Source organism: Chionomys nivalis, chromosome 20 (assembly GCF_950005125.1).
Source record: "Chionomys nivalis chromosome 20, mChiNiv1.1, whole genome shotgun sequence".
Classification (NCBI taxonomy): Eukaryota; Metazoa; Chordata; class Mammalia; order Rodentia; family Cricetidae; genus Chionomys; species Chionomys nivalis.
The window spans coordinates 44,552,709-44,568,841 of record NC_080105.1 but is presented as its reverse complement, the minus strand read 5'-3'; the positions used below and the strand labels follow the sequence as shown (position 1 = coordinate 44,568,841).

At 37.8% G+C, this 16,133-nt stretch overlaps 1 protein-coding gene across 5 annotated transcripts in view; it reads right to left on the bottom strand.

Moving 5' to 3' along the window:
• Unc5d (unc-5 netrin receptor D) overlaps nt 1-16,133 on the bottom strand; it is a 522,183-nt gene that overhangs the window by 225,650 nt on the left and 280,400 nt on the right. For all 5 annotated transcript variants that reach the window (XM_057752764.1, XM_057752765.1, XM_057752766.1 and 2 more), the window contains exon 2: nt 6,553-6,771. In XM_057752764.1, the coding sequence (XP_057608747.1) occupies nt 6,553-6,771 (219 nt within the window). The remainder of the gene's footprint in view (nt 1-6,552; nt 6,772-16,133) is intronic.

Below are 16,133 nucleotides of genomic sequence, written 5' to 3'. Positions count from 1 at the left end.
TACCATTCTCCTTTAGTCTCAAAATCTCCAAATATGCTCATTGTGAAGCTTGGTTTGTATGGCAGGGCTCTACGGCTCACTAAAAACACATGGTACCTCCGTATATTTAAAATTACAAATCTCTGGGGGGGGGATGTCATGAAAATATAATTCCATATCTTGGATGGACTTAGCTGTCTTCAGGAGAGTTTGCTACTTAAAAATAGAAAATTAAATATAGATAATTAAAAGGTAGAACCATATTTCATTTTACTGGCAGATGATTAATTAGGGCTAAATGTCTTTTGCCTCCTCCTCCTAGCAACAAGATTAAAATATATTCTCTCTCTCTCTCTCTCTCTCTCTCTCTCTCTCTCTCTCTCTCTCTCACACACACACACACACACACACACACACACCTCCATCCTTTTAATATGTATGTGCAGTATTTTGTTCTTTAGTGTCCCCAAGATAATAAGCACTTCATATTGTTCTGTTGAAGTAACCCAAATTCAGACTTAAGTACAGACACGAAGAATATACTCAGGCTCTCGTTTCTTCTACAACTAGAGATTAGAATCAATCAGCTCAGAGATGTCTGGCACAGGCAAGCAAATTAACTTGATAGTGTTGTTTGATAATAGCAAGAAGGAGAGACTTTCAGAGACAGAGATGGACTAGGTGGGGTCACTTAAAGGACTCCATCTCATACATGACTTACTTCTATGCCATATTACATTCTGACAAATACGATCATGATTCCAATGTGCTAGTAAATGATTTTCTCTTCCTACATCCATGTAAATCACCTCCTTGCAGCCTAAGTTGAGAACACATGTTATTTGATATGTGTTAGTCATGTCAATATGCAAAGAGTAAACTATTATACAATGAAGTCAAATAATTAATAAATCAATCTTTTTTGATTTGTCAAAAGGTGACAGTAGATTTTTGAATCATCCGAGACTTGCTACATTTTTAAAATGTTTTAAAATACCACATTTCATCATTTTAATATAATGTTGCTGTATACCAAGTGCTAGGCTAAAGACAAGTCATATAGTATTATGTTCTTTAACTTTCAAAGAAGTGATGGTAAATGTATTTATTACTCTGTTTTACATGAAGAGAAACATGAAGAGTAGCCATGAGACCTATGAGACTCGCCATCTAATGGAGATCTTTGTTACTGGAGAACTATATTCCAAACACATCTAGGTGTCACCTAAGAGCCACACCCACATTCTTGACCATAAGGATATCTTTACTGTTTGTGTTTCATTTTGTTTGAGATCTTTATAATTCAAACTTCAATTTTTTTCAAAAAAATAAACTTAATGTTATGTGAACAGAAAAAAACTGAAAATTTATCCAAAAATCATTGTTCAAGATTTTAGCTTTTAAAAGAAGGTAGATATGGGGTATTACAATGTCAAGATGATCAAAGGCTACAGAGCAAGCTTGGGCCAGGCTAGGCTACACAGGGAGACCCTGTCCTAAGTAGTTTTCGGCCAGTGTCAGGAAGTAAGGGCCTGCTTTTAGCCCTATCAAAGATAGATTGGAGGGAAATGGTGTCCAAACTTTGTTTTTGTAGGAAAGATTAAACTAGACCCTGAAGACAAGTCCTTCAGAGTCTGCTACATGCTATGCATGGAATTAATAATGATTGTCTACAAACCTTTTAAGAATGTGTCAGTCTTCTCTGAGAAGCAATGATGAACAAGATGAAGTACAGAGTGGTGAATAAGGGTGTTTCTATAAAAGTGAGCTCGAAACCCACAGATGTCAGCAAAACACTCCGGAGATTGATTAGTTCTCTGTTCTGTGGGCTAAAACGTATGTTTCCCTAAGGTGCCTGGGTGATTTGTGACTTATTGGAGGCTACTGCACAAAATGGTTTTCCTGGAAGATACTATATTCAAATCCTCATCACCAGTGCAGTAAAGTTCTGAGATTCGAACTCAAAGATTTAATACACTTTTATTTCTACTCCTCGGCCTTTTCTCAATGCAATCCACTAACCTTTTATCCCAAGAGAAAGGCTCCACTTGTGCAAAAAGGAATAACGTAGAGAGGAATGCCTGAAATGATATTCTTTAAAAAAAAAGTTTGCCAACTTGAGACTTTTTTCCCAGACACACTAGAATACAAAGCAATCCACACAGCCAAGTTCAATGCCACTAGGGCTAAAGAAGTAAGAAGCACAAAACATTATTTAAAAAAATTAGATGATAACAAAAACGTCCCTGTTTTTGCTGAGCAATAAAAAAAATGATTTAACTTATTGATAACAGACATTTCCTGCAAACAACATCATGATGAAGATGATATGTGTTGCTTATTTGCTTTGAGGTTTGTAGTGTTGTCCGTCCCATGGGCACCGGATATACTAAGACCCCTAATTCCTATATTATTTGAATCTACCTCCCATTTCACAGGGCATGATTCCTGGGTTGGGATTACTCCTTTTTGAAGCTTCCAGATGTTAACAGAAGCAAAACACAAGGAAGAGGAGTCCCATATTTCCAGATGAAATGAGGCAGAACAAATGAGAGAGGATCCCTGGGCTCGTGCAGAGAACCAAGAGTGTACATTACAGAGAGGTATAGCCATGTCTGGGAAAACACAGTAACTCATGTCAAACAAATGGTATTTTTTTTCCAGGAAAGAACTCTAGCTCAGGGTTTTCCGAGCTAAATTGCGTGAAAACACACAATCCTTTTTCTTCTTATTTGAACAGTTGATGACGGGTCCAAATTACCAGAAAGACCAAAGGCAGTTTGCAGCTTTTAACAACCGAAAGGACTTATTGCTTCCAATTCAGAAACACAAAAGATTGGGTGACTCGCAGTACTATCAGGTGCTATGCATTCCCATCATATTGTTGAATAAATAAGGCCCATATGCCAAAAAAAAAGTATCAATTCTAATAGTTAGGAACTGGGTAACATGTTCAAAAATGGGTCAAGAGTGACTTGCTACATGGATTTAACAGAACATGGACCATTTCTGTTGTGCCTCTGGTCAAATGGTGTCTCTTGTCCTTGTCCTTTCAATACCGTTCAGTCTTGCTGAATTGTAAGGGATTATTTTACAGTTCTCATCAAAAGGATAATCCAGTCACAGCATCTTCTTGTGGAGAACCCCGTGGAGATAGTGCATCTTCTTCTTTTCAATACCTATGGCTATTTTCTTTCTAAGTTTAATTGTACTCACATATTGATTTGGGATAAATATCTACAAGCTTCCTGCCACTCTTCACACCATCCTAGTATTAATAAAGAGCTGAGGAAACATAATCTCAGGGTGTGGGAAATGACAATTTTCATTAACAACATGCGAAAAATATTTAAAGAGAGATAATTATTTCCTATTGACTCAACCAAAATGACTTGAACAAAAAAAGGTTGTGCTTATTAAATTTCTTTCAAAGAAGTAACTGTTAAGATTTAAATTCTTTTCCATTGGCATTTTAAGAAAACTAGTATGTATGTATAATCTCTCCTAGTTTTGTCATTTATAAATTTTTGCTCTACGAGGTAACTTTGAAGTATATGACTTTTGTGGGCTTAACAAAAAAATGAGAGGAGTGACTAGCCATGCTAGTAACATGGGAAGGGGTGAATGTTGTGAAACCACGCAAGGGTGCACTATTAAACTGACGTGCAGTATTTATCCAAATAAATAGGGATAGGCTCTTGAGAAATATGCGTCCAAGACAGGCAGTTTATTCCTTCTCCTCTCATTGAATCCCAAAAGAATAGGAATGTGTGTCTGGTCCTTCTCTATTAGCCAGAATTTTGTATTTTTAATCCCTCTGTCCCAAGTTAATTAGGTTAACTGCATGAGGATAATTACCCTTCCTCCTTCAGTTCCTCATTCATTCGTGTGTGTGTGTATGTGTGTGTATGCATGTTTTCATTTTTGTCCTTTGACAGGTATTGACACAATAGTAGCTGAAGATCATGTTGAGCAAACTCCTCTTTTCCTTTTGAACTCTGCATACTCCAGTCAATTCTCTGTCAGAAAGGGCGCTCGATTCCTCCGGCTTCAGATGACAAGCTCCTAGACGCTTTTCTATTCACACAGCCTTTTGCCTTGACAACTCCTCTGTCTCTATACCTTCATTCTTCATTGATAATTGCCTAATGCACTCATGTCCCTCTGCACTATGTTGACACTCAGACCTCTATCTCTTTACTGGAACACATTAGCTCGTCCCAACAACCATCTCGGGATGGACAAGTCTCCTTGTCAATGTGATTTGGATTAATTATATCACCCTCCTAGCAAAAGGTTAATTGATATTAATCTGTCACCATTTATTTATCCAATCAGTCCTCAAGTCCTATGTTATTAAATAGTCCTAAACTCATAGCTACTACAGTGCTTGTTATACTGGGCATCTAGTTCCTACCCGAGCATCTGACTTGCCTTGCCTAAACCATGTTATCCATATATCCTAAATTCCTCACTTTTGCTTCTCCTGGCCATTGCCAACCTTTCTGCAGGATTAGTGCTGGAAAGCCTGTTCTAGCCACAGCACTTCTGCAGTGTAACACAATCACGACCACTAACACATCCACCCAAGTGCAGATCCCATCTCAAAGTCCTTTGAGGCCGTCTCCATCAGGGGTTGCATTCTTAATGAGCGCCATTCTCTTACACTAGCAGCATTACATATTAAACAAACTGAATTTCTTACTGTGCAAACATGAAGCTTGTGTTCACTGGCTAATGACAGTGACCTTTACACCGTAAAGAAACTTCACACCTCTACAGAGTACATCATCTGTGATGTCTGTTTGGGTCAGCAATGTCTCTTCTATAAAATTCCCCGTGCAGATTCTGTGAACCAACAATGTCACATACCTCTCTTAAAACATTTAAACTTTATTTATATCATATTTGTTAAAATATTTGTATGTCAATTCCATATGTTTACAACATATCTATCTGAGCTATATGTTTCCTGTCATTAAATATTCTGAAAGGTCTAAAATGTCCCGACTACCAGTGTTACATTTAACACAACGCGTTCATTTGAAATTTTCTAACTATATTGAGGCCTTCTGACTTACTCAAAATCTAATATGTGGTTAACTGACCAAATCAGGACCCATAAAAAAGAATAATCTAAGGTCAGTAGAAATTTAAATTTGTTTGAGGAGGAAATAAGGTTCAAAAGCATATATGATATTCTGTTATATGCAGAGATATAAAAACTTACTTTTAAAAAAGCAAGCTTAATTTTTATTTATCATTGATTTCTTTTTTATTAATATTGAAATAGATTCTTCTCTCATACACTACATCTCAACCTCAGTTTCCATTCCCTCTACTCTTTCTAGCCCCCCCCCCCCCACGTCTCCTCTCTTCTGGATCTAAGTTCCCTACCTTTCCCTTCAGAAAAGAGCAGGTTTCCAAGAGGCAACAACAACAACAAAAACAGATAAAATAAGAAAAGTCAAAAGCCCTTATACAGAGGCTGAACAAGGCCATCCAATAGATGGAAAAGAGTCTCAAGACCAGGCAAAAGAAATCTCTAACAGTGTGCTGGAGTAATGACTCACTGGTTGTGATTATTTATTGCTCTTGCAGAGGACCCTGGTTTGGGTCTCATCACAACATTCAAAACAATCCTGAACTCCAGTTTCAGAGGATCTGATGCCTTTTTCTGACTTACTAGGGGAATAGGCATGCATATGATATGGCTACATACTTGTAAGCAAAACATTCAAATAAAATAAAATAATTAAATCTAAACTTTTAAAAAATATTTGAATGTTTTCATCAAAAATATTACATCGAGACCTAGCACAAGTACTTCAAGTATGTTTAAGATCTCTTTGAGCCTAAAATTTCCTGTTAGAAGTCAATAATCTTTTGTACCCCAATAAATGATTGTAAATACAGAAATAATGCCTGTCTAGATAAGGCCTCCATAGCTTGAGCACTCTGCAAACCTTAGCCGAGTGTGTTTATATTCTCACCATTTATCAGCAAAATTTAGCCATTCTAAAAAAGACGATTCTAAACCCTGTTCCTATTGAAATCCCACTTGAACGAGACACTCTAGTTCTGGATATATCACTATTGAACAACCAAAACAACTTCAGAGGAAAAAAAAATCAGAAACCACCAGCTGTGGAGAATAAAGACATTAAAGTAACATTCAGGAGGAAAGATAAAAGTGATTGAAATTATGCTGCTTAAAATGGCTTTGATGAAAGATTTAATATTTGTCCCAAAATTATTTAGAATTTGCAAAATGGAAACAGCAACTGTCTGCTTTTATTTCTAATGGGAATATTAACTTCATAGAATGTTTGAAGTTATTACAGAGCCTGAAAATGGCTCTGAACTATACTGGAATAAACAACAAAGGGGGCTGTCAGGTCGCCGAAAGATGAGGTCATTTGTCTTATGGGTCTAAAATGATGCAACGTTAGCTTCACATAAGGGGATGGCTTGTGGCTTGAGTGCCACCTCCCCCTCCCCAGACTTAAGTCACAAGGCGAGGATCTGAGGGGGTCTCTCAGGGGCCTTTCTTCTGTCTGTTGCGCCTCTTACCTGAGCTCTCATCCAGACTTTCCTCTGACACGTGCTCATTCTGATGGACCCACTCGCCATTGCACTTGAAGAATATCTGCATGGCTGGCCTTGCTTTGCATCGGAGCGCAATAGGGTAGCTCTTGATGATGTAGGCATCCTCGGGCTCCTCTATGAAATGCGGCAATGTTCCTGGGGCAGATGGGATGGAATCGGGAAGAACTTCACTGTTGTCGGCTCCTGGAAAATTGAAGAGGACATCAGTACACAGCCTACAGCAAGGGCTCACAAGTCAGATTGCAGTGATGACTCCATACCAGTTTTTTAAAAAAATCTGAGCTGAAACTCTGTCAATATAGCATGATTGTACAATCTGCTCAAGGGGTTATCCAATAAAAGCTGGCCTCGCATAAATGGCACCTCCAGGGGGATGCACCTACATATTGCCGAACAAATGGAAACGATGAATGTGAGAACCCCCAGATTCAATTAGAATCTGAGTGTCTGAGGAAAGAACTGAGATGAGCAACTGTGGGGCCAAAACTCTAACTTATTCTGTTAAATCGCTACTTTATAGTCAATGAAGATGGCAAATTGCATTAAACCTTGGGAAGAAATGCAGAGCGAATACGTGGTTTCCCGGCATATGTGAATGAGAGTGGAGCTTCCTAATTTCTCAAAGTTCCAATTCCCTGCTTGGTTTACTTATGAAACTGCCGATTTGTATATTACTTTTTGGTAACTTACCAACTTAGCACGTTTAGAAAAGGGGGAACTCATTTCTACTCACTCTCTGGCCCCCCATAATACTCTGTCCGAGGAGTATGTATTATACTAACAAGGCTGACAGAAGAAACAAGTCATCATCAAACTAACTGTGATAATAACATCTGTGATAAACAGTGATAATGACATCTACTCGGAGAGCGAATAGATATGGCTCCTCACTAACTATAGAGAGTGCTCATGCAGTTCCTGGGAAAGGAAAAGCCACAGTATAGACCACCTTTATGTCTCATTGCTACATTTAGCATAAACTGATGTTCCAGGCAAGCACAAGACTAAGGTCAGGTGTGGGCGCCATTCAAGAGAAGATGGCAGGAAGAGATGATCTCCTGGCTTTCAGAGGGCAGTCTAACAGAAGAACAAGGAGGCAATCGTTTCAACACCACGGGCAAGTCTTCGCTGGAAGAGGCTGGAGGCCAGCGAGGTCTTTAGAACTGTTTCTCTCATCAGATCCAATGCCTAGGAGAGCATGGAGTGATGGATGAACCCCTCACAGTCTAGCCTGTCTTTCCCCATGTCATCAGTTTTGAACATTGCTACATCTCATTATTCACACTGAAGTCAAAACCAAAATCAGGAAGCATTGTTAGAGGTAAACATAACTAGTATTCTGTTTTAAGAACATATATAAATTATAAAATATGCACACACATTTAAAAATGTAAAGAAAGGTCTGTACTTCAAGAATTCTTTTATGTAAGGATCCAAACAAAGGGCTGTGAGTTATGAAAATTACTTCTTGCCATGGTAACATATAAACAAAGTGTGTCACTGAAATAAGTCAAAGTTAATAATAGCTCATTCTCCTAAACATGACTGTTTTCTGCTAAATATGTCATCTTAAGGGGAGCAGCCTAAAACAAAGAGTTTAGGGTTCTAAAAGCTTTGCAATGCAATTAAAAAAAAGAGGGGCTAATTTCTACGTCTGCAATTAGAATTAATAAAAATAATAAAACAAGTATTCAAAAAGGGAACAAACATTTTATTTCATTAAATTAAAATAAAGTCATTGATTTTATATTTATATCTACAAATTACACACACACACACACACACATCATATCATATCACAGGTAGAGAGAGACTTCCTAGAATAGAATACCAGAGGGTTTGTGTATGTGTGTCTGTGCGTTATATTAAATTATATTTACGATGGTCTTCATAAAATAGATCATATATTAATTTATTTTATTACTGACTGATCATGCCAATTTTCATTCTCAATAAGTACCAAGTCCCTGCAGGCTTTTGTAAATCCATACATTAGAGGAAATGATAAAGGTATTAAAAGGTTTTATATGGACATCAAATGCTCCCACTCCCACAAGGGGCTTGAGCTCTGTTTGAAGTAATTCATTGCTCATGAAAGGGTAATTGATAAGAACACACAGCATTCCCCCATCTCGGTTAGCAGCATGAAGGAACAGACACAGAGATACATTTGTACCAGCGCATTTTTGCCTGATAACAATGTATGAATATTTGAAGGGACTGCAAGGGGTGTTGCTAGAAATGTTACAAACTCTAAACAAGTACTAAGAACACATTTGTAAAATGTCAAAAAACAAAGAGACAGGGGATTATACAATAAATCACATTTTAACCATCCAACCAACAAGATATAGGGCGATCTAAAAACTATTAGGTTTCCCTTCTTCCATTTTAATCGAGGCCCTCTAGATAAAGAAACCAGCTGAGCCTGCATCAGAGGGGAGGAACAGGGGAGTACATGAAGGAGCCTGAGGGTAAATGTTCTGGCTCTGCACAGATCTCCTTTAAGAATCAGTAGATCTAATGTTTAGGAGACAGAAAAGGGAGCTAGACTGTAATATTTAAACTCAGCTATTATTGCAGCATTGTGCAATTCATGCCCTACATTGGAAAAGAAAAAAGCAAGGATCCTTGAATACACAGAACAACTGTCAAAGCAGCAGTTATAGATCTATCCTTGAGAGATGACAAGTATAGATTTGTGGATTTTTACCAATTACCAGCATTCATCAACAAATGACGACAGCAAATGAGAGTGGAAGTATAAGCTATATCCTCTTCCTCTTGCTTTGTACAGCGAGAGAGCTGGGACTGCTGTTTGACCTTGCCTGCCCTTTGATACCCCAGCCTTCTCCATTTCTCTTTTCCTCACTTGACCAGGTACTGTTCCCAAGACAAGAAGAACCTGCCTGTTAATATCTTCCAGCAGATGGCGTGGTGTCCTAGCTGTCTCTGCCTTCTTAGACCCACCAGACCCCCCTGATCAGCATTACTAGAAGTTTGGAAAAAATTCCTTAGGAATTTACCCGGGATTCTTTAAGGAAAAGGAAAGGGGCTGGGAAGATGGTTCAACTGATAAAATCCTTGCTATGCCTAGAATGCACCGAAAAGAGCAGCACATTTACAATATGTTTGGGAGGTAGCATCTGGCAGATCTCTGGCTAGCTGCCCTTAAGTCAGTGAGCTCCAGAGTCCACGGAGAAAGCCTGTCTCAAGAAACAAACTGGACAGCTATTTAGGAATAATACATGATTGACTAATGGCCTCTACATGCAGGCATAAATGCAATGCACTCGTACTTACATATATGCAAGCTTTCATACTCATGCACACAATCATACACATACATATACATCAAACTAGGGGAGAAAATGATTAGGAACTGAAAGAAAGTGTAAATTATTTTAGGGTCTCAGAAGTTTATTGATTGTGTTCTGAGGGAGAATGGGATAAATCATTTATTTTAGTAAATGATTCTATAGAAACTGAAACAATGCATTTCTGCTTCAGAACAAATCTACTTGAGATCTTGGTATATCTTCTACCATATTTTTTATATATGTATAAGAGAAAAATATTAAGATCCGATATGTCAAATACCAGTAACGAATGCCAACCAATTGCTAACCTCAGCATCCGAGGTATGGTAGATGCTGGAAGTCATGCCGCTTTGTTGACACTCGGGAACATTTGCATGGTAAGGACTGGTCTAGCCAAAGAGCCACAAACAGAAACTTCTGAAAAACCCTTCTTGTCTCTGTCAAAAACCGTGGTTCCCACCAGCCCTTCTCCCTTTGCTCCCTGTGGGGAAGGCCAGAAGGAAAATCAAAGAGGAACACAGATGTCTGAACAGAACTGGCAAACATCTCGTTCAACACCAGCAGGCATCACCCCCAGAAACAGAAGACAGCATTTTGAAAGGTATGAAGTCATATTTTGTTATCTGTATGATAAGCTAAGAAACTTAGACACTATTAGCAGGAAGCAAAAATAAGGCCCTAAGAAACTTAGACACTATTAGCAGGAAGCAAAAATAAGGCCTGTTTACAGTGATCTTAGGTGATGGTTTATTCTTGACAGATCTCCCAAGTGGGATGGGGTTACTGTACTGAGTCTTTCTCTGTGCTGCCAGCCAGTTTCTAAATCACAACAAAGTAATTTATTATTAATAATGAAAGCTGAACCGATAGCTTAGGCTTGTTTTTAGCCTAATTCAAATTAACTCATTTTTATTAATTTACATTCTTTCACGAAGCTCAGTTAGCTTTACTCTGTGCTGCCCATCCTGTTTCTTCTCCATCTGGCCGGCAACTCTGCCTTTCTTTTTCCTAGAGCTCTCTCTGTCCAGAAGTCCTTGCTATACCTCTTGCCTAGCTATTGACCGCTTAGGATTCTATTAAACCAATCACAGTGTAATCAAATATCCTCACAACAGATACTCTAATTTGCATTTGCAAGAATGCTTGGCATGAATGTGTTGCCTGAGGTCATCCAGTCAGAAAATGTTGGACTCAGAATTTGAACTCGGGAATCCAGCTCTAACCAATAATAATTCCATTTCAGTTCAATTCTCATATTGTCATTTGGTGTTGGCCAGCCTTAGGGGGACTTTATACAATTTACAGAATCTAAAGATGATATGAAAGCAGTCATCATCTGTATGTTCCTCACCATCGCCTTCAACGATAACACTTATCCTGTCAGTTGACCACAGAGTGAAAGTCAGGATGGTTGTTTTGCACACAGTTGAGAGAAGGTTATAAGAAAAAAATATCAAGACAAAAACAAGTAATCACCCAAATGTATTTTATTTATGAGTCACCCTCACCAGACCTAGAGATGATGCCGTCATGAGTTGGGATGCAGCTATATGACAGAGCACTCACTCAACAAAGGCAGGGCCTTGGGTTCCCTCCCCATCATCACACACATTTGCATACAGAGACACACCCACCCTATGAGAACAATATTAGGGAAAGATTTCCAATTTATCATTTGGAAGCAAATATTCCTTTTTAAGTGGTAATATTTAATCATCAAGTTCCAATTAAAACATGCAGAGTTGTTTTTGTTTGTTTTTGTTTTTTAAAAAGCTGGTGAATCTCAGAAAATGGTGGGGACAACAGCATTATCATCCTAGTAACGGTTTGACCCTTCATGTGTTGTATCATTACTAATGGAATTGGGGCCCTGAGATACAGTTACTTTGTAATGCTTGCCTAGCATGAAGCATGAAGCCCTGGTCTTGATCCCAGGTACTACATAGACTAGTGAGTGCATTAGCCCACATCTGTTATCCAAGCCCTGGGGAGAGAGAGTCTGGAAGATCAGATGTTTAAAACTATCCTTAGCAAAATAATGAGTTTGAAGCCAGCCTGAGCTACATGACATCTGTCCTAAAATATAAAGTAAAGTAATAGAATTGGACACACCTCAGGACACAGATATCACCAACAAGGACTGATGAATCATCGGACCACTGTCTATAGATTATACATCAAACAGAGCTTTGAGAAGTTTCAGAAACTCTAAACTGGTATTATTCACTTTCTCTGAAAAAATATCACATTTAAATATATTTCCTATTTTTATTTTCTTCATCAAAAACATTCTTGTTTTTACACCGTGTTGGTATTAGTTTCAAGGCACAATGAGCAACCATACCATCAAAAGGATTTTAGAATGAAACCATCCAATCAGATCTGGGTAACTCTAATGTTGCCTGTGTCATCTGGCTGAGATTCTGTTTTCTCATTCTTAAACATGTTCTTTGAAGGCATATATATATGTATATATATATATATATATATATATAATTAAATGTTTCATAAATATTGTGTGTCAGTTCTATCACTTGTAAAATATAAAATGTTAATTTTATGTGTGTAGGAGCTTTGTCTGCATGTATGTTTGTGCACCATGTGCATCTTTGGTGCATGAGGAGGCCAGAAGAAGGCATAGGATACCCTGGGATTACAGATGGTTGTGAGTCACCATGTGGGTGCAGGGAAACAAACCCAGGTCCTCTGCAAAAGCAGCCAGTGCTCTCATCAATTGAGCCATCTCTCCAGCCCCACTTCAATCGCTTCCATCATAACCATCATCAGAAAAAGGAAAGAGAATTAAAATTATAAGCCCTTGATGTCAATTCCTGAATGTATCTGGATGCTTGTGCTTTCATTTTTAAATAGTATTTCAGTTTTCTTTGTAAACAGTATTTCAGTTTTCATCTGAGTCGTCATAAGATTGTTTATACAATAAGCTTAAGATTGCTTATTGCTTATTTAATTTTCCTATCCTTTCCTACTTATATGTAAACACATCAATATTTTATTTTAAATAAAAAACTCTGAAAACACTGTAAAACATTTAATAAACACACAGTGTTACAACACACCAGGCTCATGCGGGTCCTGCAAATTCTTGGTAAGCACAAAGAGTATCCTGTTGGTCAGATTCCAAAACTATTGCTTCCCTAGGCAAAAAAATAAATAAGAGATTTTATAAAATCAAGAACCCTTTTCTCTGAGATGGAGCAAACTATCTTAGAATTAACTTTAAATTCTCTTCATGGTTTGCAAGTATATTGGACCTTGGCAGTATGCAAACCAGACCAGAAAGCCATACAAGGGATACCAGGCTACATAATTTAAGATGACAGAGTAGGGTTAGGTTTTCTATTTTGTTTATATAAATGTGTCTTGTTCTCATACAGTTAATCAGATAGGGACAATCAGAATTTTACATAGCAAATATTTAATGCAAATTATGAAATGGATTTTTCCTAGGCTCAAATCCAAGATTAATTTTTAAAGAATTAGTGTGTGTGTCCTGTTTGCATGTATGAAAGTCTACCATGTGTGTGCCTGACGCATGTGGAGATCAGAAGACAGCATCAGATCCCTGGGAACTGGAGTTACAGATGATTTTGAGTGGCCCCAGTTTCTCTGAAGAGCAGCTAGGGCTCTCACCACTGACCCATCTCTCCAGTCACAGGCTGTTGCTCCTTTGTTTTAATTCATAAACCAGTCTGCCTGCTTCCCAGGGTATCATAAAAATGAAAATGATGTGAATGGGTGCATCTGTGTGGTTTCTGCATGGCATTGCAGCTCATCTCATACACTGCCCACCCAACATTGCTGATTGAACCTATCTTTAACTCTGCAGAGGGCAAGGAGATCACCAAGGCCATTTACCGGTTTCTGAAATAAAGAAACTCAAATTCAGAGTTGATTAAGGTATACTCACAATTTCCTAAACGACACACTATCTCTTAAATTATTAAAAAACTCTGTTTCCTCAAAAGACAGCTATCGACATTCCTATCAAGATCAATCAGCTGTCTAGGTTGTGAGCATTCAAATAAAGACATAGTAACTTTTTATAATGATCTCATCGAGGGGAGTAGAGTAATGAGAAAGAATTGCGGAACAACAATAAGAATGCTAACAGTATTTAGAATTGTACATTCCCTGAATCAAGAATGAAGTAAATAAATCTGCCCTAATGAAATACAGAAAAGTAATCAGATCAAGTGGTTTGTAAGAATCATCATCACTTCAGATGAGTAAAGAGAAGAAAGGCAGGAGAATATATTAACTGGTTACTCCCCTTCCAACAATGAATACTGTTTGTGCATTCCTGTGTGCAGTTGACTAGTACCCAGCTTCATCTGGAAACCTAGTGGGGCTTCCAAAGCATTCCTGTGTTGCATTTATATCTGCCAGCTTTCAAGGGAAAGGGCATTTATAGTTACGTAAAAAATGCTGTTTTAATGCAACATTGAATGACAGAAAACCAAACAATCAACAGCATGCTTACACTTTTTGTTGTTGTTGTTCTTGGAAAATTACCTTTCAAGGAGAGCTTCGTGTTTTATGTTCTGTGCACTAATACAGCAGGGACTTTCAATCTTATAATGATGAAAAGAAACAAATGGGAGAAAGCTGAAGTGTAAGGAACAAGTATTAAATTCCTATTGAAATAAATCTACTTCCATCAGAGGTCAAGTTCCATCATACAAACTCAGATTGTGACCACTGAGTCCCAGAGTTTGGAAATGAATGAACTCTAGGATGAAATGACTGCAACACGGTTCAACAGAATGTTTTGAATGCCACCTAGATGGGGAAAAATAAACTAGCGGGTGCCCTTAGATAAAACCTGGAACACCTGCTTTATTTTAGAAGTCATCTAAGTCCCAGGGTTGAGGTCATCTGTCAAAGACTTGAGCCATTGCAAAAATCTCTCTACAAACAACTGAAATAGAAATTTCTGTACTTCACAGAGCCAACTCTGAGGGTGTGATACAAAGTAGAGTTATAACAGATATTGAGAAAATTTACCCAGAAAAGGATCATCTAAAACATTTTAGCAAAATCAAGTACAGTAGTTAATATTTGATGATATGGTTTGCACTGAAAATTATGACCTACTAGAAGATACTATATTACACACGAGTAGTTTGCAATAATTATGTGGTTACTTTCAGAAAAATGGTTATCCTTGTCTACTTTGCTCCTCCCTTTATTCATCCCAAACTCTAGTGATTTCCCTTCCCAAGAATCATTCAGACTTATCATCGGCTCTCCATCCCCTTCTCTTCTCTCCCTATTTACCACCATCATTGTCTTCAGCTGCTCTAATTGGAGTCGTTATCTCCTCTCATTGTTCCTGTTGGCCCTCTGTTAATCCTCCTACAAAATGCAAAGCAGCCCAAACTGTGCAAAAGTGTAACTCAGACACACCCCTCTTTCATTAAACACTACCACCTTTTGGTTAACATTCTTGTTTTCCAACATAACTGACCAAGCCTTTTAGGAATGGCTTCTTGCGGGTATCTCCTGCATTCTGCCCAAAGGTTCTCAAATTTGTGCTAAATCAGTCTTCACTAAATGAAAACTGTAGAGACTGTTTCAGCTCTTCAGGATTTAAGCACACTTAACCTCTACCAAGTATATATGCTTTTACTTCTGCCCATAATATTAATTTGCCTTATTTTGATTATTTCTTATTCACGTACGCCAAGTTTAGCTTAACTGAACATCTTTATGTGACGCTCTACATGAATTTCAAAAAAATTTGGTATGGGCTACATCACTCATATCTTTCCTTCTGCTATACTTTACACTACTCTTTAATTATTCATGTGTGTGGCTCCATCTTCCTCCCGTCAAGACAATAGGTTCTGTGAAAACCAAGGATGTGAGAACGGTGTTCATTATTTATATCCCAAGTGACCAAACAGTTCTGAGACTCAACACAAACTTGTTGAATAAATTTTTAAAATTATAAATAAAAAAAAATCAGTGAAAATGTGAGGAAGCCATGAGACCATCATCATTGCAACATAAGATAGTAAGAATGAAGGACACACTGTTCACGTTATTTCCAAGAAGACAATAAGATTTCATAGGCCCCAACACAACAGTAGTTCCAAAGTTTCTTCATTCTCACTAGCTTTAATCGTGATTCTTCGGGATATATAATAGTTAATATGTAAAAGCATTATTAATCATTTAATAAACTCTTGACTACATGCTACA